Below are 27517 nucleotides of genomic sequence, written 5' to 3'. Positions count from 1 at the left end.
CTGCTCTTATTCAATTTCGATTGAAAGCCGAAAACTTTGGCAAAAGTAATTGAAGTTGACAGCTAAGTTTAAAGCAGCTTCCTTAACACAAACAAAAGTCAAAATATAAAATCATATTTTGCGTAAATGGGTTTCAGTTTTCACACTTTGGCCAAGAGTACAAGGCCTGAAATATAAACCAGTAACTTGGAGTCACAAGATTGATTCAAGGGACTGAAGGCCTGCGGCGAGGGACACTTTATGCCAGGGGAAACAGGAAAATGTCAAGATAAACACGGCCGGGGCTGAAAACTTGTTCAAATCAATTAAGGGCATCGAGCGAAAAGTGAAAGAACGGCCGTCAAATGACAGTCAAGCCAAAGAGAGTGGTCCATTGGACCATCGGCGGATTGGTTACGCAACCCGGTTCCAGGATGCAATGGCCATCGAGTTATGAAAGATGAGACGAGACCTCTGCCGTCAATTGGAATGGCGCGATAATCAAGGCGATTTATGGTGACTGCAAAACGCGTGGCAACGCGCCAAAATGGATGACCACCATGGACCGGCTCTCCAATGGATGCAGCACCCCCAGCTCCAAAATCCGTGACCATATCGCCATGGGAATCCTCGGCGCCACCACCCCCAACCCCAAATCCTCCGTAACCGATTGGGTAAGCGCAAATTGAACTCAAAGATAAATGACCAGTCCACAAAGAGATTGAGATTCCCATCGGAACTGGCTGGCTAACTTTCGCTTTTAGGCACTGCCATCCAAGATGAAGACGCTGTCGATTGAAGTATTTTTTAACGTCACATGCAGTCACTCGTAATTAATCTGAAACGGCCTCTTAAATGGTAGTGCACAGTTCAGTCTTCTTTGTATTTCGTTTATAAGTCGATTAAGCATTAAATATCAATTAGGAATAATTCATTGTTCGGTGTACATTCAATTATATAGCGTAATTTGGCTAAATTCATTAAAAGCTGGAATCTGCTGCTTTGGTTTAATTAATCAGAATGCACTACATTTTTACTACCCTATTTGTACTTAAACAATGTGGATCTACTTAAAGTTAATCAATTACCTGTAAGGTAGTTTTCTGAAAATATATATTTTTAAAATTTTTTAAATTAATTTAACTCTGTAACAAATATTTTTCTGCATTATTATAGAGTATCTACGAATTGCTGTGACTTTGCAGATCACATTGCGGTTTGTATTCATGCAAAGTAGCTGGCGTTGCTTGTTTTGCAGTTGTTGCTGCCACCGGTGTTGTCATCATTTCCATTTTAGTTGTTAAGACAAACCGAAACCGCTTCAATTGGCAGTGCAAATATTAATGAGCGAACGTGTCCGAGATGTTGACGATGGCCGGCGGATCGGGGCGTTCACGAATTCGTATGCAATGTGGTGATAATTGTCCCTTGCCAAAATGACTTCATCGTAAATGCGGAAAAGATAATCAATGGCCCAAAGAAAGAAGAGTGAAAGGGTTTTATCATTTGTTGCGTAATACCCGAAAGGAAAAAAAGGCTAAAGAGCGATCGATTATTCTGTGGCAAGGCCAACTCGTTAAGGCCCGAAATGAAGGCAATTTAAACACCTCTAAAGCGTTAACATCCAAGTCAGTTTGCCACTTAAAGGCACACGCACTTTTGATGCAAAATCCCAACGTATGCCAACGGATGTGGCGCATAACTTTGCGTGCTCAATTTGTGAAAAATGTACAAGCATTTGGCCAGTTTCCTTGGAGTTGGGAGATATATATCTGCGATCTACAGCACCTGCCCCGCCCCTTAATCATCGCCAGATGCTGCGACTCACGCACTTGACACGCGGCTCGATTAGGGGCTTATGAAAATTACGCGAGACACGAAAAGGTCACTGGTGGAACTGGTTTGTATCCGGAGGCTGGCGATCCGCAATTCGCGAATTTGCAGCAGTTGCAAATGGGACCGCAAGTGGTCGCATTCACGAGCTGGCCGCTTTTAACCTTGCAGACCTTGCCACAGTTGCAGCCAGCCAGTTGTAAGTTGTAAGTTGTGGGTCTGCCAGTTGGCAGTCGGAGTCCGCAAAAGTGTCTGGCCAAGGCGAAGGAGGCGCACCCGGCGAAATCTTGGCAAAGGGGCTCAACATTTAACCTTTCGAATGGGAAAACGTGTCAGGAAATGCTCTGGCATAACCACAACAGAGCCAAGGCTCAGTTTGTGGCACATTTGTCGGTACGAGATACTTTTTTCTTCTTTCTCAGATGAATTTGGCCACGACTTCGCCCTCCAGGAAGAGATGGATAGAAACGTGGGCAGAAATTGACCAGGAAAGATAGCTTTAAACATTTAATACTTGTAATTTTCCATGTTAATACCCATAAAATAATAGTAAAGTCGAATTGGTTACATTTTATGGCAAATCTTCGCCGGGCTTGGATTTAATCTGGTACTTAATGTAAATTCGATACGGCATTGACATTTGTGTAAAGGTTAGATAAGTTTTATTCTTCTTTAATTTTTAATACAACAAAATCCTTTTAAAAACTTCAATTAGTATTTATTTAGCTTTACATTTTAAGTAACAACAACTAATAGGTTTACCCAAAAGTTCGAACCAATGTGTTGGCCATCGCCGATAGCATCTTTTTTGCCCCTTGGTCACCCATGTGACCACATAATTGTGCGGATTGGGGCGTATTTCATGGATGCATCCGAGCGGCAATGCGATCCACCGAATTGTGCAACCGCAACTGCAACTGGACATCACGGTGGCTGGTTGTCGCGAAAGTTTTACGCATTTATGCTAATCGCACCCACTAATTGGCATCCTCACGAGTGCATTAGCCACATGAATGTATCTGTATCTGCACCTACTTGCATCTGATATGCGTGCCTCTGGGTGAATTGGTGTGGCTTGTGCTCGCCTTTAGTCTTTACTCGTACACTCAGCACCCTCAAATGCTCACGTTTTAATTAAGCGAGTGGAGGCGCCACAATGCTGGCCAAAAGGCATCAGCAAATGTATCTCACGGATATGCATGGTCGTGTCGTGGTCCGTCGGCGGTTGCCAGCTATCTGGTTTTCGGTATCTGTATCTACAACTTATATGCAGAACCGTTGTTTACTTTTCGCGAAAATCGAGACGGGAGAAAGTGCTTCACTTTTGCAAGCTTCTTTCGCACATTTTCACATTTCATTGCAGACGGCAGGCCGAAGAAAAACAAAATGAAACCATTTTCCCAGCCAATTTTACTCTGTTTCTTTCCTTTTAGCTATCCTGTTAACATCTTCCATTACAACGAAATTCAATTCCGTTTTCAAGCACAAGTTGCGGTTTTAATTTACTCAATCTGACAAGAGATTTCGATGTTTTTAGGCACTTTTGTCTTAGTATTTTCATTATTAAATGTTTCTTAAAACTTTGAAGCTAACATATTAAAATGTTCGTATAACTTGAGATATCCAATGAGCTGCAACATTGCACTTCAATCCTCATTGCGTCTAACCCACTGAACTTCAGCAATCGTTACCCCAATATTGTATTAACTCTATCGTTTAAGCCAAATATGTAGAGAAACGGGGGAAGCCCTTAGCACGCGACATTTCCGTACCTGGCAGACAATGGGACAATTGTGGCAACAGTCGCACAGACGACACCTTAATAGCACCATGGCTCTATAAACACATAAAACGACAATAGCCATAAAGGCACCCACGCACTCGATCCGGCAAAGACAATTGCTCGAGGAGCGGAAAAGGTCGCAGATGCTGCGTCATGGGCCAGGTCCGAGCCATGATATGGCCATATTACTTTCGCCATGAGAGCAACTAACAAATGCTCCTACGTTAAGAGTGGGATGCGGGTTTGTCCAGAGGAGCCATGCTCATGCCTTTATTTGCAGTCGGGATAGAAATGATATTTGCAGTGGCGCTGTTTATTTGCAAATGGCATGACAACAGGCGAACTCCAACTGGCGGCAAAAAGTCACACAGTCTCTGCACTCGAAATATAACATATTAAAAATCTGTTTTAAAAGGTTTATGTGGGAGAATATTATTTACCCTACCAAATAACAAAACTGTTCACATATCGTACTTATATTGACTTTGCGAAAATAACGATGCTTTGGTCGTACATTGAGTTCTGTTCCATCAAGAAGGTTAGAAATATTTCTTGATGTGTTTACTCGTTTTGGGGGATTTTATTTTTATTTTTAGCCCAGTCGAACTGCTTTTGTTTTCATGTTTTTGGAGTCCACAAGCCAGCTGGAAAAATTTGCTGCAGAGCACGACGTTTCGAGCTCCACTTAAGGCCACAAATCATTTTGCGGCAGTTGGCTTGGGATGGGATCGTATCCGATGGGATGGTATGGGAATGGAGGTGGAAACGGAGCTGGGAAGAAGGTGGTGTGTGGCAAGGGATGCAAATATAAAGTTGTTGGGAACGAGAGCCACACTCGTGCGCCTCCAGGGATCCAGATAGGGATTGCTCTGCATGCGAGAGCCAGTGTATGTGTGCCTTGGATATTACGACACTTGGCAAGTTGAAGATTTATGCCGCAATTACCGCAAGTGTAAACTAATTACGAGTTTAAAGTGCCAACTCAAAGATAATGGCAGTCGACAACAGCAGCAACAATGAGGCAAGAAGTAACAACAAAACGATGGCAAGTTAACGTTAAACCGCTTCGCCACTGCTACTGGTCATTAAGAGTTGACCATTAACAGTGGCTTATCAATTTGAATTATTTCTGTGCGGGATTTCCTCGAATGGTTCAATGGGTGAAATAGGGAAGCGTTGGGCTGGAAAGTACGGCCAGCATCCACTTCCCTTCCCCTTTCTGGGGGATCCGCTTTAATCTAAATTGTTCGTGTCTGCCATTTCTCAAGTCCGACACCAGCTACCTGTTGGTTTCCATTTGATTGCTGCACAGAGGAAAATTCCTAAACACATATATAACTTTTAAAGAGGTTTACTCAAATGTTATATAACGGCGGCCTATTTACAAAGAGTTAAAAATACTGTGCGGTTAAAATTATAAGAAAATAATTGCTAGAGATGTTGCACTTCATAAATTGAAACTCGTCAAGGCATTTTTATTGTCCACCTGATGCTATCGCCCGGCCAGCAAATGAATACTTCAGCTGGAGTCGGAGGCGGGAGAGACTCCCATGGAGGGTGTGGGCCTGCGGCTGAATAAAAGCCCGGCAGGCGATGTTCACGAATTAATTACAAGCCGCTCAGTTGGAAGGCTGAAACACGGATACACGAAAATCGGCTCAAATTGCCGCGAATCACACATTTTGACTCCCTGGGCAGGCCCAACTGATGATCTTCGTAATGCCATTGTAACAACTATAACGAGTGATGAACTTTTCAGTAGTATTTTAAATGATGCACTCATTGCTCAAAATGAATTAGCTTTAAATTATCTAAGTCCGCGTAAAATTGCCACTTCCAATTGTTGCGCAACCAAAGCTGAACTTTGATTCGAATTGCTCACCATCCTTGGTCAGCTACAAATTAACATTATCCAAATGCTGTCGACGACGGGTTAGCTTGTTAGCTGAGTCTCCCCCATTCATTTGTAACCACGTCGTACGAGGCGTATACGCAATGTGACAAAGTAGCAGCTGCAATTTGATGCGGTCGTATAGTTCTAACATTAATGAGCAGCCTCATTGATTTTCTCAATGACTGCGTGATGGTAATATCACTATGTTGTGTATGGCTACACGTTAAAAAAAAAACTTGAAGCGTAAGACTTTGGCGATAAAATAATTTAGTCTAGCTAATTTTTAAATAATTAATTCTTGTTTTTTTTTTAGAAAATAGCCACAAATATTTCTTTTTATGGTATGGAACTTATAGAACTTTTGCCTGAAGTGTACGCAAATGAAATATAGTCGTTGAGTTCAAGTGATCATCTCCATTAGGGGCACTCGTCTTCGAGTCCGAACATTTTTAGTGCGTCACTGACACAGATTGCACCCAGTCGACATTCATAAGAGTTGAATGCAAGTCCGAACCTTTCACTTTTATAGAATAAACTTGTTTGGGCGCCAAACAAACAAACAAACCACGCCGACAAACAAGCACAAACAGCTAGACAGGTGAGGGGCAAGACAACGGCTGGACAAGATGTTTTCTCAATCAACAGCAGATGCAACCACAATTGCCGAACAGCTGTCTACCATCTGCAGCTACCAACGCGCTTTGTTTTGGCCACAAACGGCTCTTTCTGGCCAACAAATGACAGAGCATTCTCCTAGTCCCATAATTAAACCTCATTTGCAGCGGTGTGGAGCGGCACCGCTACTCTTTTACTTTGTCCTTTATGCAACTACAGTAAGCGATTTGAAACCATTTTACATACACGAACTGTCCTCTCACCTTGTCTATGTTTAATTTACGAACATTAATTGGCTGATTTATGGTCCTGAGCACCGAAAAACTCCTGGCCATTGAACCACCACCGTATTCAGTTTTATTGATTTAAGCCAAAATTGACCGAATACGAACAGGCTGATCAATTTTATAGTCGAGGGCAAACAGTCCAAATGAGCTGCCCATAAAGTCGATGGTTAATGTTAATGTCTTTCTACTTGTTTGTTCCATAATTAATAGACTGCACGCTTCATTATGCAATAGTTCAACGATTTGTCCACAAGACTGCGAACAAATAGTAGACTCTTGCATAATTAACAAAGAATTAGGTATCCAACATTTGGCTAGGACTCATCAAATATTGGTAACCAATAAATCACCCAAGTTGTGAGAACAAATATATTTGTAGAGGTGCTAGATATTTATTTATTCGAAAAATTGCTATTAAACGTGCATTCATTGTATGTACAAATATTTTAAAATGGATAGATTCCTATATTTACATTTTTACGGCATATTTATGTTCTCTTGTTTAAACAATCTGGCATTTAAATTTACAGCTCTTTTTTTTTTCTTTGGGCATTTAAGTTCTTTAACGTGCAACTCAGATGCAAAAAATATTAGAATTGCACAAGAAAACATTAAAAACAATACTAGTTTGCAGTCTTTATATTCCAAAATTGTGTATATTCATACATTGTTATTACGTGCTGACATTTACACGCATGGGAAAAAATAAAATTAAATCTTTGCGAGCTAAAGCAAAGTTTCTGTATTTCTGCAAAGTTGTTTCCTGCCATACGCAGATGCATGTATAGACAGCAATAAATTGGGCGTAAATAAATCAATGACATGGAAGGGCTCGAGTGTTACCCATCCGGTGGTCTGTGCATCCGCAGAGGGAACCGGAATCGCAGCTGGAGGAGATTCGAGATCCGAGCGGCAAGATAAACAAATCGCACGAAGGGGAGACTAATTGCAGCCTGTTTGCGAAGTGTTTGCTTCTGCAGCTGCCGGCTCTGTGGGTTTTATCTTTTAATTTGCCACAAAACGCACAAAGTGCACTCAACACTCGGCACTCCGCAGCGTGTGTGGGTGTGCACAGCTGTAGCTGCTTTGGTGTGTGAGTGTGCGGGAAGACCAAGCCGAGCTAACTGGCCAAGCCTGGGAATCCTCTCACTTTTTTCACATGCACTCCCCATTGTGTCCGTGCATCCATGGGATGTGGATGAGCTGACGATGATGAAGATCCCAGCTGCCCGGCCAACTCCGACTGGCTGCCTGCTGCCTGCTAGATATGACACAGATTACGTAACGCGAAATTAACATTTTAACACAATTCAGCTGAAAGAAAAGATGATGACGCGGCTGCAACGTCTGCCACAGCCTCAGTCGGAGAAATAAAACAAGAAATTTCATCTTTAATCAAGCAGACCGCATCCCAAAATACTCTTTTAGAACAAAGATTGCTCTCTAAGATCAATATATTCTATTCACAACCAGAGTCAAGAATACTTTTAATGGAACAATACGACTATTTTTATAACATTCGAATCGAATTATTGGAAAATTACAGATACCCCTTGTGAGGCATATAAATGCAAAAGACAAAAAGTAGAAATGGGAACCCGTTGTGGTTTGGACTGCTGGCCGCCTCCTGTTTGGGACCTGCCCAGTTGGATGGCTCATCAGTCCGCATTTTGACCATCCATGGGGCGGTCAGCAGGGGCTCAAATATCGAGAGGACGACGGTGGCGATGGCGATGGCGATGACGATGACAACGATGGCCAATGCATGGGCACTTTCTGGCCAAGAGTTACGCCTCTTGCAGTCAATTATGCAATTAACGTTTCGCCAGCAAACAAGAAGCAATCGCGCCAAACGATCCGCGTTTCCTACACATTACACATTCGTAGTCGACACTTTGACAAAACAGACTCGAATGCAGATGGCAGATGCATATGCTGCCCAGCAGATCGATAGTTGGTTGTTGCAAAAGACAAAAACGAAAAAAGAATAAAGAAGTGATGGCGATACACGTACTCAATCCAAAGCCGCAATCGTCCGCTGACAACTATGAAGTGTCATCGCCCCAAGTCAGCAATAATATTATTCCCCCTCGCAGATCTACGATTCCGACTGATTGTTTTGCCTGCGGTGTGTTTCCCAGCAATTAGATGATGGACTGTGATTTGCAACTCGTGCAAACAAATTTAGGAAACATTAGACAAATATTGAAAAATTGCAATGGCCAAATGGGAATGCCATTTGTCTAGCAATAACAAAGTGAATTATCTCGAAGTAGAGAGAAGTGGTTCATGTCTCCTTATATGGGTTAGTATAATTATACTTTAATTGTTATGCCAAGCGAGTCACTCATAAATCCTTCCAGTTGCCCACACAAGAAATTAAGTCTGAGCAAGATTACCCAATAAACTTGCAGTTTCCAATCGATTTTTGAAACGGGCGACAATTACGATTTCGAGGAACACACAGTCGTGGTCTCATGGGGAGATCGAGTAATTTGCTAATCATTTCAGCTGCCAATTGGCAAAAATGTTCGAGAGATGCCGGGACACAAGGAAGAAATTGTCAACGATGGACGATGGCAGCGAATTGAGCGAAGGGAGCCGTCGTCATGGGAAAATGAGAAATCCAAGTCAGCTAAATTGTTGCCGGGTTAAGTAACCAAATAGCTATTGGTAGCCACTTTTTGGGCAACTGCATCGAAGGATGGTCAGAGCTTGGTCACTGGAGGGGAGCCGGACTTCGAGGCACTGCATCGCAAAAGTGAATGGCAGATGAAGCTGCATTGCCTTGGGCTCAAATTGGGTAACATTGCACAGCGGTGGGCGAAACTGTCAGCAATTGTTTTTATTTTCATCTTTTGGCATGGGCTCTTTTTGTTTGCCAGCTGAAGGAGTCCCTGTCGGATGACTGTCTGATCTATCTGGGACTGGGCAGTCATTGGGCAAACTCAGGCACTCTGTGCCTACATTATCCAGCAAATATGGCATTTTAATTACTGACTGAAGTCCACCAGTATGAACCCTTAAATAAGAAGGAAATTTTTATTTTAAAAGTTTTTTATAAAAGACTACAATATAAGCACTGAAAATTATATTTTAAGATAAACTCTTTCCCAATTTATTACTAGTAATTTAAGGGTGAGTCTGTCATTTGTTCAGGAAAGGTTTTAGCCAGCTCGCATGACCACATTTTTGGCCAACTGGCTTTCGGCTTTCTTCTTCTTTAGCTCAGCTGCACAATTGGCCATCGACTTTGGGGGCTCGTTTGACAAGTAACGTGGTTACGTGGTACTCCCACCCCCACCTCATCGCAATTGATTTCCTGGAAGATCACAAAACGCTGGATGGCATCTTCAGACGACGAAGGCGAAGGCGACGGCTACGGCGACTTGTACGCAGACTTAGACGCAATGGCAATCTCGTTGGATCGCAAAGGCTTCCAGCTGGCAAGTGGATAGGTGGATAGGTGTATAGGCTCGGGGACCCCTGTACCAAGTGCGGACCACATGCACCGCATAAATCTTTTCTCATTTACTTTTGCCGAAACTCGGCTCGTGCAAGTTTATTGTAAATAGTGTCTGTGTCTGCACACTGTGATTATGTGAGCATTACATGCCATTTGGCACGCTGCCACAGCCCCAAAATCCGTCTCGGAAAATAACACAAGTAGTTGCTCAAGAAGTTAAAGCTTTAAACACACTAACTTATGTAAAAGTATAATAGACCTTGGCTCGAACAAATCTGCAGAAATGGATTAGCTTTCCATTAATCCTTATGACGTTAGAAAAGTAGAACACTTTATTATTGTTTATAAATAAATAAGTTAAGTTAATAAGGTATTAACTATGCCTTAGTCGTACAAAATGTGCGATTACCCCTTTGCTAGGGTATAAAATCAACAGTGAGGAGCAGGAAGCCAGCCTTGCCACGCTTGCTCCCCATTGACCCCAGATTTTTCTCCGGCTGTTCGGAGCGAAAAAAAAGGGGAAAAAATGCAAAATCAATATGAAGATTGCTGTTTCGACAGCTGTCGTCATCGTGGCTGTCGTTTCCACAAACTCCATCCTGCTGATGGCTCAGTTTAAGCCGGGGCTTCAACTTAAGTTTGAGTTCACTTGGAGCAGCCAGCAAGTGGGGGCTTGTCATTGACTGCAGATCGAGGCAGCGGCAAGGTGCTGCGATTGGGGTTAAACTTTGGAGTCAACACAACCCGAACAGGAGATGGTTTAAATTATGCAAGAGAAGTTTTGGCGATTGCTGGTATTTGCTTAAATTATAAGTTCAAAATATATATAAGCACACTGATTGGGGAATATTTACTAATAATAACAATTAAATAAACTTCGGGGGACCATTAAAGTGCTCATTGAACAACATTATTTGCAATCCATTTTCAAATGCTTCGTAAATTTGCTTGTAAAATTTGATTAAAAATTATGATGCACTAAATCATTATTTTCATTAAGCAAATTGATTGTGTATGCTTAGGCGTAATAAGATAAATAATCAATAAGTGCATCTGCAACTTACGTTATACTAAAATGATGCTAGTATAGTATGTAGCATATCCAAAGTTCTATTCTTTTCCTTTCAATTGTTTTCTAGTCACCATATATTTTCCCACAAAACCCCTTACCCATGGCCACTCTCACGGGGATTTGACTAATGAAAGGGTCAATTTTATGCGCAAATTAGTTTTTGCGGTGGCTCAGAAGTTGAGATTCAAGGTTTTAAATGGACTCACCTTCCGTTTGGAGCGTGCCATCCGCTGGTCGCGGTTGGTTTCCGCCTCGCCTGGCGGTCGTTTCGCCCAGACGCGAATGGTGATCCGGGCGTAGGTGAAGATGAGCACGCCCAGCGGCACGACGAACTGCAGCGCGAAGAGGGACAGGGTGTAGTAGTACTCCTGCGTCCGCGACGGCCACATCTCGCGGCAAATGTATCTGATGGATGCATGCGCACAAAGGACATCGCATGGAAGAAGGGAGGAGCAGTGCATTAGTTTCAAGTGGTCAGTTCTGGGGGTCACCGAGAATCAGCTGTCACAAAAGGACACCCGCACATACGCTCATGGACTCTCGGTTGAGTGCACATTTTCATTTTAATTCTAAGCCCTTCAAGCTTCTGCATGCAATGACAGGATGTGATGTCCTCCAAAACATATTCTCATTTTCCTCATTTTGATAGGTTTTAGCTGTATCTAGCTCAAGTCTCGCGACCCAACATAATAACAAATTTTATTCAACTATTAGCAATCAGAAATGACTTGTAGAACGTGCCACCGGCACGCAGATGATTTTACTATTTGCATTTGCATTATCCTAGACCACAATTTCATTTGATTGTGTTGGAAGGCTCCTAAATGTGCGTATTGCATTAAATATGATCTCTACTTGACCTGCAGGAATGTCAGCATCCTTTGCCATTTGCTCTGTGGGTTAAAATACTGTGCGGCCAGCTTTTAGGCCTAATGCCAGACATATTCGTCTTCGCTCGGATTCATGAATATTGCAAAAGAAAAACACTCGCCGAAATTAATTTTCCTAACTGCCTTATATTACAACACACAATGCTATCATAACAGAGTTCTTTAAAATAAATTGCTTCCACCATGTGAATAATATGGTGTCCATAACAATCTGTCACATTTTGTTACCCTTGTTTGCTGTTTGAAATGGTCGGTACTTACTTCTCGCATTTCGTGTGCCACGGCGACATTGGGATGTCGAGTCCAGAGACGATGGGTATGGGAAGTGCGGTGGCAAGTGCAATAAACCAAACGCCGGCGATGATGAAGGTGGCATAGCTGCAAGAGAAGGAAGAGAATATATTTAAATGGGTACCTGAGTTGATTTCCTTCTAAATGTTGGTTATTTAAAGTCACATTGTTACCACATTTTTTTTCATCTAAATGTTAATCTTATGAATTGTTAAACTTACTCCCCTTTCAACATGGCGTATGAGTGATGCTGTATGTTGATGGAGCGTGATAATCGGACATTAGGCACTGAGCTCGGTTTGTTTTTGCTCAAGGAGCGCTCTACGGTGATAAATGGCGGTCATGTTGAATAATTATAAGCTTTATTGACGTTATGTCCCAGCAAATATTTGCAGAAGCCACGAAGGATGACTTTCGTGACCCACAACTACTATGAAACAGAGTCACGCACTTGCAAACGCTGATGTCAGCAAAATTTCCATTTGGACAACACAGGAAAAAAGCGAAATTAAATTTGCAAAGCTTATAAAGCTCCAAATAGCATAAGTTATATTAATCAATTAAAATGTTTTGTGAAGGAGATTTCTTGTTGAGTAACTATTTAAACACAGTCTTCTAATTTTTCTCTGTGTAAATGTCAAAGACATTAAAAGTCGTCCAAGCGTGAAATACTCACGCCAGCTCTTGAACTCGGCGGAAGATGAGATGGATGCCAGTGGATTGACACCAAGAGGTGGCTGATTTTCCGAGGAAACACCGCTGTATTTAGTTACCAAGCAAATTGGCGATTGCAATAAGTCCGGCCAGTGCTTGTTAAACAGCCGCATGCCTCGGATTTTTTGGGTCTCGGATTACTATGTAAGCCAATCAACACTGTGAGCCGTCTCACTAAAAGCCTACCGGTACTCCATTCCCTGGGGATCGTGGCTTAGGTCAAGTGGTCAAAGTGGACACAAATGTAAATACCCCGGTTGGCACTTAACAGGGTCTAGACACGCCAATGTACAAACTATTGGAAAACGCTTTTAGAGAAAGTACTTAAATAGTTGCTAGTTATAGTTTTATAAATTTAGTCAGTGTAAAACGGCGATAGCATGAAAAAGGAATTTAATTTGAAAGATAAAATTATGGATGCATACAGAAATGAGCAATATAATGGCTATTCAATTTAAATTTATAAAATTGTTTGTATGACTTACCGTTTTGTGATGCGTGGCTTTAATGGCCACATAATGGCTATGTAGCGGTCAATGCTGATGGCCACCAAAGTATAGGCGCTGACCAGAACTGAGACCGCCTGCGAGTAGTTCACAAAGTGACAGAGGGCCAGGCCAAAAGGCCAGTAGTTCAGGATGAACAGCGAGATGAAGGACGACGGAACGCAGAAGAAGGACATCAGGATGTCGCCGATGGCCAAGCTGGCTATAAAGTAATTGGTGACCGTGCGCATGCGAGGTGTGGAATAGACGATATAGCAGACCGTTCCGTTGCCGATCAGGGCGAAGATAAAGATGGGAATGTAGAGCATGTAGACGATGATCTTAAAGTAGGCACTAGACCACATGTCCTCCGATAGAAGGTCATAGTCGTCACAGCTAAAGTTCATCATCACAGTGATATTATAGGTCTCGAACTGGAGGCCACTGAGCGTTGTGGTGGAGCCATATCCATAGTTGGACCCTTCATCGTCCGCTGGCAGTGCGGTGGTATTGTAAATTAAGGATGCGGGGTCCGGCCTGATGAAGTACCCCTCCTGGTAGTTATCATCCTCGTTCCGCAGCATCGGCTGCTGGTGAGCTATGTAGTACATCTTCTCGCTGCCACCAGGCAACAGATGGCTATTGTGGTGCTCCATTCAAGCGCGTCAATGGTAGAAGAGCAAATTCTTAAGCCAAAACTTTGTGCAGCATTCTGTGCGAAAATCACAGCTCTTCAAGCTCGACTGCTGACAGCCAACCTGCAAGTGAAATTTTGCGGCCTTAATTACCTCAGTGTTTTTTAAATATGTGCTGCACTACATTAAGGCTACTTAATAATTCGTTTAATAAATTTGAACGAAAAACGTTGCATACTTTGGGGCGGCTGTCAGTATAAGAGTTTCTCGCTTGCTTTAATGTGCAGAACATAGTAGGCAAGTTTAATTTAAAAATAAAAAAAATGTCTCTATCATCATGTGGAAGATTTTTTTTTTAATCAAAAGCAATTCAGCTGCCTTCCTATACAATTAAATGTCATCAAGTTAAAATGGAGCTTACAAACTTGGGGGATAAAAGTAATTTAAACATAGGTCTATACATACGTTCCTGTTTTCGACTCATTCATGTAAGCTTCGCTTGGTTTTAATAATTTGCCGAATGAACTCTGACATCGACTGACATCACTCAACACCCAAACACTTAGCCCACCCACCACCAGCAAGAACAGCGAAAAGTTATCAAGAGGGTAAATTGGTTATCTCAGCTCAATAAAATGGCTGGGAACTTTGCAAAGGTCTAAACGTGTTCGGAGCCACTTTTTGTCATTTATTTTGCTTGGCATCCATCATTGATTTTTTTTATCAATTATCTTGGCAAATTCTTCGACCTAGACTTTTGTCTATATATCCCATGTCAGGCCACTTCCGCTCATGTTTCCGAGAAAATGCTTTGGAATTTACTCATTAATGTTATTCAAATAATTTTTGTATTCTCAGCCATTTGATAAGTAAGTTACGCACTACTTGAAGTGTCTCTCGATAACGTACAAAATGAGGTTGCTATTAATGCAATTTTAAAGTAGTCTAAATAGTCTAAAGTTCAGGTTCAAGTTTTTTGTGCAGTGAAAGATAAAGGTTTTTGGTTTGGTATTTAATCAGAGAGTAGGTCGAAAGCCACAGTTCTACAACATTATTCAATGTGTAACCAGCAGCCCTTAATTAATGAACATCTCATTAATTCTGTATTAACAACGATGTAAAACTGCAAATGTGTGCCGCGAATGACGAAACAGGTGAAATAATTACATGTTGTTAGGACGTCGTTTGGTATTCTACTGCTATAAGCCAATATCGGAAAATTAAAATGTGCAAAGCCTGAGCAAAAAATTCCAAATTAATTTCAGAGACCGATGGCATGATGTTTGTAAAAAAAAAGAAATCACGTACAAATTGAGCTGTGGGTATGTGCGTCATTGGAAATGTAATAACGTCTTGTGTTTTCCTGGAAAAATGTAGCAGTTCACAATTTTGGGCTTAGTTGGTGCATAAATTTATTTGGCGGGCTTTTAGGCTGAATGCAAAAATTATTTAATATCGGCCTAGGAAAGCGAGAACCATTAAATTGCTTTGGAAAACCACAGGTAGCTAAACATTTATCTAGAATGATTTTACAGCGCCTAATAAAAGTTTTGCTTTAAAAGGAAGTCTTTAAACCTAGAAAGCCAGCTTGTATACAAAAACAGAAGATGTTTTCTCTACTAGTCATGCATAAATGGAACTGAACCTTTCGGCGTAGCAAAATAAATCGCAGACAATAAGCGTCACAGAACTTTTGCTTCTTTTTCATTAAATAAAATAGTCTAGAGAGCCAACTAAGGACAGGCTATCAGTAGATAAAAATGCGATCAGATTCGGAATTCCAAATAAATAAAGAAGAGTAAGCAATCAGATTAATTTAATGTACCCATACCACCTAGTCAGCCAAAGTAAATCCGTACGATCTAATCAATTGTCGATAAGTCGACCACCAGGGGACCTATAAAAGACACTGTTTGCGAACTGAAGAACCACCAGTTGTGGGCTCAACTACAATATGAAGACTTTCCTGATTTTGGCAATCTTTGCTCTAGCCGGTAAGTATAGAATCGTATAATGAAACCCTTAAAAAAGCCCCAATTCAATATCTTATTCTACTTTCATTAGCTTCGGCTTATGCTCTGGAGGAATCCGAGCGCGTCAACGGGGAGAACGGCTGGTACGTTCCCCAGCAGGACGGCTCCTTTGAGTGGGTGGACATGGATGTCGCTGAGGAGTGGATGGAGGCCCAGGAGAAGCTTGAGGGCCGTGGCTTGACCACCGTTCCCGTGAACTTCTACCTCTTCACGCCCAAGAACCCCTCGAGCAGCAAGCACATCTACGCCACTACCAAGTCCATTTCCAAGTCCAACTTCAACCCTGCTCACCCCACCCGTTTCGTGATCCACGGCTGGACCCAGAGCTACTTGAACAGCATGAACTCGGACATCCGCAAGGCATTCCTCTCTAAGGGAGACTACAACGTGATCGTTGTTGACTGGGCCCGTGCCCGTTCCGTGGATTATGCCACCTCTGTTATGGCTGTCGCTGCCACCGGAAAGAAGGTTGCCAAGATGATTAACTTCCTGAAGGACAACCACGGTCTGAATCTTAATGACGTATATGTGATTGGTCACAGCTTGGGCGCCCATGTGGCTGGATATGCCGGCAAGAACACCGACGGCCAGGTGCACACCATCATTGGTCTGGACCCCGCCCTGCCCCTCTTCAGCTACAACAAGCCCAACAAGCGTCTGAATTCCGACGATGCCTGGTATGTGGAGTCTATCCAGACCAACGGTGGCACTCTGGGATTCCTGAAGCCCATCGGCAAGGGAGCTTTCTATCCCAACGGAGGAAAGACCCAGCCCGGCTGCCCTCTGGATGTGACTGGAGCCTGCTCCCACGGACGCTCAACAACCTACTACGCCGAGGCCGTCTCCGAGGACAACTTCGGAACCATGAAGTGCGGAGACTACGAGGAAGCCGTTGCCAAGGAGTGCGGAAGCACCTACTCCAGCGTTCGCATGGGAGCTGATACCAACGCCTACATGGTCGAGGGTGACTTCTATGTGCCCGTGAACAGCAAGGCTCCCTTCGGCATGATTAACTAATTGCTGTGCAATAAAAACGATGCTTAAAAAATATTCGAATTCTTTTAAAGTTTTCAAATCTAAAAGGGGCTGCCAAAAAATATGATATTTTATTCATAGGAATGGTTTCTTACGACTCTTTTGCTCTTTACCAAGATCAAATATGTTTATACATAATCCAGCATAAATAAATACCCTGATAATAAAGGTCTCATATAATTTACATAATCCATTTCTTTATTCTCACAGTCATAGCCAATCTTTGCCATTTTCACCGAAAGCATTTTCACACTTTGTTTGACATATTTGTAATTATAATTAATGAGCGAACTGCAAATGCAATTTCTCCAGCGGAAAAGTCAACTGCCACATTTATTTGCACAATATGATAGTGGAAGGCACCACCCACGTGAGGCATGACGCACAAATATTTGAATAACAAACTGGCTGCCGTAGGTGGTCTGTGTGTCCTTGTGGCCCAATTAGCTCTCGAGCATTTCAAGTATTTAACAACAAGTATGTGCACCGGGTGGATTGAAGATTGAAGTTTCACGCTTTCTACTTCAGATTCGCACAGTTAATCGTCAGATAGGATATTTTTGGAGCGAGCTCTTGAGCCCCAACAGTCTGATAAGGGAAAGAGACCAACAATGTATTCCACCATCGGTCATTTTATATATGAGCGGGATAGTTTGTTTATTTTACAGTGCCTAAGTTATACTTCTGACTCATTTTAATTATCAAGTTTAGTAGGGATTTGTTTCCTAGAATCCCCTTAAAACAGGACGAGTAGTAGTAGTATTTAACTGTGGTTAACATAACCACAAGAAAAAGCAAATATTAGTCGCCCGAATGTTAAACAAGGATATTTGCAAGCTGTTTGTGTTTAATTTGCTTAATCAAACGCCAAAATGTGAGACAGTTTCACGTGAAATACCATACTCTTCGATTGGCTATTAATTCAAAATGCTCACTGAATCTGTCTATAATGAACTATAATTAAAAGTTGTGGAGGTCTGCGGTTTCTGTTCATGTTCATATTCACGTTATTAATTGGATTAATTTCTCAATAAGCGATGATTAAGAGAAAACGCCAATTTAAAAAGAGCCTGAAATTATGCCTACATTTTTGAACAAATTTCAAGGTTGTAACTTCCGGTTAGGCGGCTGCATTGTGATATTACACTTCCTGTTTACTGCTGAAACAGAAGATGATTTGGACTTAAAAATACTTTTGCTTGTTATTTTCCGGATTTTAATGCCCCAGCTTTACACCTTCGTTAAGTAAGATTACAAACCACCAGCTGACCAAGATAACACAAGTCGAGCAAAACAAAAATGCACTGGAGTGTTAAATTAAATGCCCATTTAATGATACCTACAATTACGTCCACTTAACCCGACTTACAGAAGATTAAGTTGGCTGAGGACGCCAACCATTGTAATCGATAGCTGATAGTGAAGGCAACTGTTTGCCACCATTCATGACTCGTGTCTCGATTGGAATTTACTGGCAACACATACAAATTTCCATACTCGTTAACATCCAACAATCGAAGAATCAGTTCGCAAATCGTTCACGAATGGCGCAATTGAAAAGCCAATCAGCCGATAAAAGAGCCATCAGATTTGGAGTTCTTAAAAAAAAAAAAAACAATGGCAGTATGACCGGCAATCAGAACGGCAATTCAAATGACCTAAACCTCCCAGGCAGCCAAAGTACGGCCAACCGATTTAATCACTCCGTGATAAGTTGGCCCACTGGGGACGTATAAAAGCTATGGGTTTCGGACTGAACTACCATCAGTTGTGGGCTCCGCTACGTTATGAAGACATTCCTGATTTTGGCATTCTTTGCTCTGGCCGGTAAGAATTTAAGAATTTCCATTTTTAAAGAATACTGTCTAACATGTAACACATCCTTTCAGCCTCGGCTATTCCGATCAAGGAATCTGAGCGCGTCCATGGGGAGAACGGCTGGTACGTTCCCCAGGAGGATGGCACTTCCGAGTGGGTGGACATGGACGTTGCCGAACAGTGGATGGAAGCCCAAGAGTTGCTGGAAAGTCGTGGCTTGACCACCGTTCCCGTAAAGTTCTACCTTTACACCTCCTCCAACCCCACCAAGGGCAAGAAGATCACCGCCTCCACCAAGTCCATTGATGCCTCCAGCTTTAACTCCGCCCATCCAACTCGCTTTGTGATCCACGGCTGGACCCAGAGCTACACCGCCAGCATGAACAAGGACATCCGCAGTGCCTGGCTCTCCAGAGGAGACTACAACGTGATCGTCGTCGACTGGGCCCGTGCTCGTTCCGTGGATTACGCGACTTCTGTTTTGGCTGTCGCTGCCACCGGAAAGAAGGTTGCCAAGATGATCAACTTCCTGAAGGACAACCACGGTCTGAATTTGAACGATTTGTACGTGATTGGTCACAGCCTGGGCGCCCATGTGGCTGGATATGCCGGCAAGAACACCGACGGCCAGGTGCACACCATCATTGGTCTGGACCCCGCCCTGCCCCTCTTCAGCTACAACAAGCCCAACAAGCGTCTGAATTCCGACGATGCCTGGTATGTGGAGTCCATCCAGACCAATGGTGGCACTCTGGGATTCCTGAAGCCCATCGGCAAGGGAGCTTTCTACCCCAACGGAGGAAAGACCCAGCCCGGATGCGGATTGGACCTGACTGGCGCCTGCTCCCACGGACGCTCTACAACCTACTACGCCGAGGCCGTCTCCGAGGACAACTTCGGAACCATGAAGTGCGGAGACTACGAGGAAGCCGTTTCCAAGGAATGCGGAAGCACCTACTCCAGCGTTCGCATGGGAGCTGATACCAATGCCTACATGGTCGAGGGTGACTACTATGTGCCCGTAAACAGCAAGGCTCCCTTCGGCATGATTAACTAATAGAAACTCAATAAACTTCAAAAAACTGTAACTCTCCGTTTTATTACTAATAGGCAATATTTGGTTTTTATGGGCATTACAAAACTGTGTTTTCCTCTGCGAAATCCCTTTGATTTCCACTTGATATCTGGCTTTTTCGAACATAAAAAGGCGACGAAAAATGACTTGTTTTCTTCAATGAACTTGCTTGTCGAATCTAGCCGCCCATAAACCATAAGATTGCTAGCCAACCACTTCCGTTTATTAACATTTATGGTTACACTTGACCGTTATATGGCTTACCTTGAGATCGTTAGTCATTAGTTAGTTAATTGTAACAATGGTTTCATGGTTAAAATAAACAAACGAATTAAGGAACTTTAATCAACTTTTACAAGATTCGATTTAAAGAATAAAGGAAAAAGAAAAGTTATAAAAGTACAAGACTTTTAATTCGTGTAATTTATAATATGCAAATAATATTAAAATAATATCAAGGTTAGTGTTGTGACCCTGGACCTTATCTTTGTGTTGATGCAACTTGAAAAGCTCTACTGTATTAGGTTTTTCCCTTATCAACTTCGTTGGAGAAAACGCTATCAAAGTACAACGTTCTAATCGTTTGTATCGGCCCTATCTTATTATTCAGAAGCTGTCAAAGCCTCAAGTGCTTACTGATATTTAATGGTGATTACGGTTATTATTTCAGGCCTATATAAAGCGTGAAATGAATGCTTTCTCCACCACAATAATTTGAGACCCCCAACATGAAGGTGTTTTTTGTTCTTGCCGCCTTACTGGCAGCCGGTAAGTTTTCATCCATATTGGCAATAGACGCAAGTAATTGATAAGCTATTTCTATTAGTGAGTGCCCTGCCCATTGAGGAGCGCGTCAATGGAGAGAATGGCTGGTTCATCCCCAAGCTTGATGGAAGCTTCGAGTGGATGGACATGCAGGATGCCGAGGATCTTCTGGCCAACGGAGCCCAGATGGAGGGCCGCATCAGCACCAACGCCGTGAACTTCTATGTCTACACCAAGTCGAACCCCACCGATGGCAAGGAGATCAAGGCCAAGTCCGGCTCCGTCGAGGATTCCCACTTCAACAAGGATCATGGCACCCGCTTCGTCATCCACGGCTGGACCCAGAGGTACTCCGACGACATGAACACCCGCATCACCAAGGCCTGGTTGTCCAAGGGCGACTACAACGTGATCGTCGTTGACTGGGCCCGTGCCCGATCCGTGGACTACGCCTCTTCCGTTCTGGCTGTTCCTGGAGCCGGTGGCAAGGTTGGTGAGATGATCAAGTACCTGCACGACCACCACGGCTTGGACTACGATAGCTTGGAGGTGATCGGACACAGCCTGGGAGCCCATGTTGCTGGATACGCCGGAAAGACCGTCGGAGACAAGCGCGTTCACACCATTGTGGGTCTGGATCCTGCCCTCCCCCTCTTCAGCTACGATAAGCCCGCTAAGCGTCTATCCACCGATGATGCCCACTACGTAGAGTCCATCCAGACCAACGGCGGCAAACTGGGATTCCTGAAGCCCATCGGCAAGGGAGCCTTCTACCCCAATGGAGGCAAGAGCCAGCCCGGATGCGGACTGGACGCCACCGGATCCTGCTCTCACGCACGCTCCGTTCTCTACTACGCCGAGGCCGTCACCGAGGACAACTTTGGATCCATTAAGTGCCATGACTACGAGGATGCCGTTGCCAAGAACTGCGGAAGCACCTACTCCAGCGTTCGCATGGGAGCAATTACCAACGCCTACATGGTCGAGGGTGACTTCTATGTCCCCGTGAACAGCGAGGCACCCTTCGGCAAGATTGAGTAGAACCATGTTCTCTGAATAAAATACATTACTGAATACTCAAAAAATTATAGTCTTTCTTTCATTCAATTAGGCCTTCTATTGAAAAATATGAACATTTGTATTTCAATTATTAATTGACTTAATTTGACTTGTATTTATGATTTGCTCTTTGAGTCGTATTTCGCCAGCCCCTAAATTATACTTAGCAACCCCCATCGATTTTGGAGGACCTACCACCGTTCAAAAAGTACTCATACCTGAAGTACACTGGGATTTTCGAAGCACTCGAAATCAATCGAGAATATCTTGATCTGACTGGCAATAGATTAAATACATGACATAGATTACAAATATTTGTGTAGCTTTTGTGTGCTTTCCTATGCGGGTAAATGTCGTCATATTGGGGATTAAATATACAATCATTAAAAACGAATAAATAGCCCTCAAATGATAAGATTATCTTACAATACTATCCTGATCTTATATGTGGTGCTGCTTTTTGATAACTTACAGCCTATAAAAGCTGTGGTAAATTGGCTTAGTGCGTTAGATTCTGCGAAGATATCAATATGAGAGTGTTCATAGCTCTAGCGGCTTTGTTGGCAACAGGTGAGTTATAGAGCGTATTATTGCGATTTAGTGGTAACATTTCTTGGTTTCTAGTAAGTGCTCTTCCCATTGAGGAACGTGTCAATGGTGAAAATGGTTGGTATGTGCCTCAGATAGACGGCAGTTTCGAGTGGATGGACAAACAGGATGCCGAGGAGCTCTTAAATAGAAATTCACTCATCGAAACACGTTCCAATGACGTGTCCTTTTACCTGTACACCAAACATAACCCAACCGTGGGAAAGGAAATCAGGGCTGATGCTTCATCAATCGAAGACTCTCATTTCGATAAGAACCAGGGTACTCGTTTCGTAATCCACGGGTGGAATGGTCGCTACACTGATGGCATGAACGTCAAGATCACCCGAGCCTGGCTTTCGAAGGGAGACTACAACGTGATCGTTGTTAACTGGGATCGTGCCCAGTCCGTGGACTATATCTCATCGGTGCGAGCTGTTCCTGGAGCTGGAGCCAAAGTGGGAGAAATGATTGAATATCTGCATGAACACCATCATTTGTCCATGGAGAGCCTGGAAGTAATCGGACACAGTTTGGGTGCCCATGTGGCTGGCTATGCTGGAAAGCAGGTGGGCGGCAAAAGGGTTCACACGATTGTCGGTCTGGATCCTGCCATGCCTCTTTTTGCCTACGATAAGCCTGACAAGCGACTGTCCACCGAAGATGCCTTCTATGTCGAGTCTATTCAGACCAATGGGGGTGAAAAGGGTTTCCTAAAACCCATTGGCAAAGGCACTTTCTATCCGAATGGAGGAAGAAATCAACCAGGTTGCGGTTCAGACATCGGAGGAACCTGCGCCCACGGACGATCCGTAACGTATTACGTGGAGGCAGTCACTGAGGATAACTTTGGAACGATCAAGTGTCACGACTACCAGGCTGCGTTGGCCAACGAGTGCGGAAGCACCTACAGTGGAGTTCGCATGGGAGCTGTTACCAACGCCTACATGGTCGACGGTGACTTCTATGTGCCCGTAAACGGACAGGCCCCCTTCGGAAAGATCGAATAGAGGGGAACTATTATATTGAACATCTTATCAAAATACAAAAAATTAGTACTCCAATAAAATTCAGCTATTTTTTGATTTCGATTTTCAAGTACTCGCAGGTGAAGTGTACCAGGATTTCAAACCACTTAAACAAAAGCAAACCTTTATAGATAGCATATTCCCACGGGCTGTAATATAAATTTATTAGATAGATGCAACACACGAAACTTAATAATGCCATTACCATACTATCAGTTAATGGCATTACCATATATATAACACTATCAAATGATAAGACTCGTTTCCTGATCTTAAGTAGACTGTCTATTGATAATTTACAGCCTATAAAAACGATTGTAATAAGCCTTTAGCAGACTACATATTACGGAGATACCAACATGAGGGAGTTATTTTTTCTAGCAGCACTATTAGTAGCGGGTATATATTGATTTTCAAAATCATTTCGGTTTAAATAATAATTTCCTCGTTCTTAGGTAATGCCCTTCCTATTGAGGAGCGTATCAATGGCGAAAATGGGTGGTTTGTGCCCCAGGAGGATGGCACATTTCAGTGGATGGACAAAAAGGACGCTAAAGAGCTCTTAGAAAACATTTCCCCTCTCGAATTCCGTTCCAATGAAGTGTCCTTCTATCTGTACACCAAACAAAACCCGACGGAAGGCCAAGAAATTACTGCCGATGCTTCTTCAATTGTAGCTTCTCATTTCAACAAGGACCATGGAACGCGTTTTGTCATTCATGGATGGAAGGGAAAATATACCGATAGCATGAATGTCGATATAACCAAGGCCTGGCTCTCAAAGGGAGACTTTAACGTGATCGTTGTGAACTGGGCTCGGTCCCAGTCCGTTGACTATGCCATGTCCGTACGAGCTGTTCCTGGAGCTGGAACCAAAGTGGGAGAGATGATCCAGTACATGCACGAAAATCACGATATGTCACTTGAAACCCTTGAGGTGATTGGACATAGTTTGGGTGCCCATGTGGCTGGTTATGCTGGTAAGCAAGTTGGGCAGAAGAGAGTCCACACGATTGTGGGTCTGGATCCTGCCCTGCCCCTTTTCAGCTACGATAACCCGGACAAGCGTCTATCTAGCGAAGATGCCTTCTATGTCGAGTCCATCCAGACCAATGGTGGCGTAAAGGGATTCGTAAAGCCCATTGGAAAAGCCGCATTCTATGTGAGTGGAGGACGGAAACAACCAGGATGTGGAGTAGACCTTGCAGGAACTTGTTCCCATGCCCGGTCCGTGATTTACTACGCCGAGGCCATCACCGAGAATAGTTTCGGAGCTATCCAGTGCCAGGACTACCAGGCTGCTCTGGACAATGAGTGTGGCAGCTCCTTCAGCAGCGTCCGCATGGCAGAGGATACGAATGCGTACAATGTGGAGGGCCACTTCTATGTGCCTGTAAACAGTGAGGCTCCATTCGGGCAAACTGAATAGAATGCAGAATGAATAACAATAAACTGAGCTCCCAAAAATCAGATGGTCTATTTTCGTCAGTCTATCTGCATCTTGATAGGGCTCTTAGGGGGTTCTAATCACTGTCAAATCGACAAGTGCTTTGTCGCACGTCAGTGGATAAGGACGGGTTCACCCACCCATCCTGTTTGGAATTCGAGTCGCCATTCATGAAGAGTTTCTTTGTGCACGTCATGGTCACGTTGTCTCTAGATAGTCTGAATTTTTAATCAAATCATTTTGCATGGGATTCATCTTCATTGGCTTTTTGGTTTTTATTGATAGGAAAACATTTAAACTAAGTAATCACGATGATGATATACATATATGTAGTGTATTGCCTTGTTTATGTTCAAAGCAAGCTTCTTATCTCTGTAATTAAAATATTGATAAACTATTAAAATTCCTTTGCAGCAGTGACAAGGAATATTTCTTTGATAAACCATTCACTGATTTGAGGACTCAAAAGCTTTTGCGATTAATATTATATTTAAATTGGTAACCAGCTGTGATATTTTGGCAGCGAATATTGAATATTGATTAGAATTGAAGAAGTGGCCAAAAGCAAGCAACTGATAGTGAAAGCTACTAAATGCTTACTTTGGCAGACAACAAATGGTAGGACAAGCCCCTATCATTCACTTGTGCGTGAAATGAATGTAAAATCCCAAATAAGAAGACTTTACTCGTTGAGTTTTTGTAAGAAACTGGTTTTATTTGGAAATATCTTCGGTTTAAATAGGTGACATGAGAATCGCATCTTAAAGTAAATGGCCTACGCAGAGGCCTACGTAAATAGTCCCCGCCTTATCGAGGTCCCACGCTCGGGCACATCTGCCTATCTTGAGCGGCGAGGACCTTATCTGTGGTCTCCCACTAAGGGACTATTTTAGGAGGCGGGGAACGATCTCAAGTGACTGACTCATGTAGTGTGCACTTAAATTACATGTTTTTGAGCAATGCACCCATGTCGCCTTAGATAACAAAATCCTAAATATAATTTATCGCTCTCGATTCATTTACATAAGATATGAACGGAGCCCAAAATTGTAAGTCTTTAAATATATTCGTGTTCATGTGTGAACATTCTGCCAAAGGGCCAGCAAAGCTGAGATGTACATTAGTATATTAGTTGCATTTATAACAGTAGTGGACTGTATTTATTTGATATATGTTCATTTATTTTGCAACTAAGATTTCAATGGGCCTAGTTTTTCTGGCTTTTAATTTTATTGGATTACAATTATGGTTTATATTATTTTTAATTCAACAATTTGTACTCAATTAACTTATTTTAAACATTTTGCTTTTTCTATGTAGAAGTACATTTTCTATTAGTGGACTGTATATTTTTATTTGTTATATTATTTTATTGTTTATTTACTATTGATATTTATAGTACTGGCAACGGACCTGCAAAGGTTATTGCTTGCATTCTTTGTTGCACAGCACATTTCCGTATGAAATATATTATTAATACTATCATTAGTATTAAAGCAATAATTAATCCAGCATGTCCGGAAATATGATGGAAATGTAAATCTTTCAATTTTTGATGGTTCTCTTTCATAAATTTAATTTCATTATTCAATCGTTCAAATTCCTCAGTATGATTTAATATTGATAGTTTCAGCGGATCCCAAATAATCTTCGGCACTCCACTAACTTCTCCTATATAAGGTGTTGATAATAATTCTTCACTTTCGGACTGAATGTTATGGTGGGCAACTAGAATTTTATCGTCGGTTCTTGCCGTACAATATGGCGCAATGCTTAAAACTCCTTGCTGAGGCAAATCAAACAATTCAATTTGAGAGCCAGTACATTGCAGACGGACTTTTGAATTCGCAGGAACCTTAAACAACCAACTACTTTTCTTTTCTAACTCTACCCAGTAACTTTTAGAGTCGACTACTGTTTTATAGATGCAGTTCGCCGCTTTATCTGGCTTTAGAGGCTGAATCTCACATGCATTATCATTCGCTGAATTCCAGGGCCAACTTCCTTTGCATATTCTCTTATTTAGTTGCCATTTCTGACATTGATTTAATGTGGCTTCCGTCATTATGTGATAGGAATCTATCTCAAAATTATAAATTAAATATTCGGACGTTGTATGCACCATTATTATCCGATCTTCATTTCGAATTGGCACCGGAATAAGCCTGAACAATTTGGATGGATGCCTGCTAAACAGAGGCACTTTTGCACTAATGATCAATTTATCGTCGATGAATAAACCCCTGGCTGTTAACAGTGTATACACCTCCTTAAGTTCCGTACCTGACCGTTTTCCTGGAATTACTAGGTTCTCTGAAAGACTCTGCTGAATTTTGGCAATTTCTTTTTTAAGCTGATTTGGCCTGAGAATATTTGTATTTAGCCTACCGTGATTAATATCAATCAACAGGCTTATAATGCCTGCTTGAATTTTTTCGCCTTCTTCAATCAATGAGTGTAGCTGTTTCGTAATCATAAAGAATTTTATTGATTCCTTATAAACATAATAATTTTCTTTAAGAACTTCTGTCATGTTCTCAATTCTTATTTGCATACTTCTAAAATTGGAGTTAACATCTTCTGTTGTTCTCTTTAATAGATTAGAAGTTGAATCAACCACAGATGTTTGTTTTTGAATTAGTTTATCAAGGTTGTTCTGGTTATCTAACAAATTCTTCATATTTTCTTCTAATTGCTCTCTATCATCTTCATCCATTATACCAAA

General features: G+C 42.3%; 6 protein-coding genes across 8 annotated transcripts in view, besides 1 other annotated feature; 5 read left to right on the top strand and 1 right to left on the bottom strand.

Moving 5' to 3' along the window:
• RYa-R (RYamide receptor) overlaps positions 1-27517 on the bottom strand; it is a 60956-nt gene that overhangs the window by 15949 nt on the left and 17490 nt on the right. For all 3 annotated transcript variants that reach the window (NM_001300623.1, NM_079801.4, NM_001300624.1), the window contains exons 2-4: positions 13310-14067; positions 12081-12197; positions 11136-11334 (exon numbers count right to left, since the gene is read on the bottom strand). In NM_001300623.1, the coding sequence (NP_001287552.1) occupies positions 11136-11334; positions 12081-12197; positions 13310-13965 (972 nt within the window). In that variant the 5' untranslated portion in view covers positions 13966-14067. The remainder of the gene's footprint in view (positions 1-11135; positions 11335-12080; positions 12198-13309; positions 14068-27517) is intronic.
• CG6271 (uncharacterized protein) lies at positions 15878-17019 on the top strand. The gene is made up of 2 exons (NM_143269.3): positions 15878-15938; positions 16009-17019. The coding sequence occupies exons 1-2, from the start codon at positions 15899-15901 to the stop codon at positions 16992-16994; spliced, it is 1026 nt and encodes a 341-aa protein (NP_651526.1). The 5' UTR covers positions 15878-15898; the 3' UTR covers positions 16995-17019.
• On the top strand, positions 18770-19916 carry CG6277 (uncharacterized protein). The gene is made up of 2 exons (NM_143268.2): positions 18770-18839; positions 18902-19916. The coding sequence occupies exons 1-2, from the start codon at positions 18800-18802 to the stop codon at positions 19885-19887; spliced, it is 1026 nt and encodes a 341-aa protein (NP_651525.1). The 5' UTR covers positions 18770-18799; the 3' UTR covers positions 19888-19916.
• CG6283 (uncharacterized protein) lies at positions 20609-21749 on the top strand. The gene is made up of 2 exons (NM_143267.3): positions 20609-20673; positions 20732-21749. The coding sequence occupies exons 1-2, from the start codon at positions 20634-20636 to the stop codon at positions 21709-21711; spliced, it is 1020 nt and encodes a 339-aa protein (NP_651524.1). The 5' UTR covers positions 20609-20633; the 3' UTR covers positions 21712-21749.
• CG17191 (uncharacterized protein) lies at positions 22236-23379 on the top strand. The gene is made up of 2 exons (NM_143266.1): positions 22236-22299; positions 22354-23379. Exons 1-2 carry the CDS (start codon positions 22260-22262, stop codon positions 23325-23327), a joined length of 1014 nt encoding a protein of 337 aa, NP_651523.1. The 5' UTR covers positions 22236-22259; the 3' UTR covers positions 23328-23379.
• CG17192 (uncharacterized protein) lies at positions 23700-24807 on the top strand. The gene is made up of 2 exons (NM_143265.3): positions 23700-23744; positions 23801-24807. The coding sequence occupies exons 1-2, from the start codon at positions 23705-23707 to the stop codon at positions 24772-24774; spliced, it is 1014 nt and encodes a 337-aa protein (NP_651522.1). The 5' UTR covers positions 23700-23704; the 3' UTR covers positions 24775-24807.
• Positions 25451-27517: part of a mobile genetic element that runs on past the window's edge.

This window comes from Drosophila melanogaster, chromosome 3R (genome assembly GCF_000001215.4).
Source record: "Drosophila melanogaster chromosome 3R".
NCBI classification, from domain to species: domain Eukaryota; kingdom Metazoa; phylum Arthropoda; class Insecta; order Diptera; family Drosophilidae; genus Drosophila; species Drosophila melanogaster.
The sequence above is the reverse complement of the archived record's forward strand: the minus strand, read 5'-3'. Positions and strand labels throughout refer to the sequence as shown.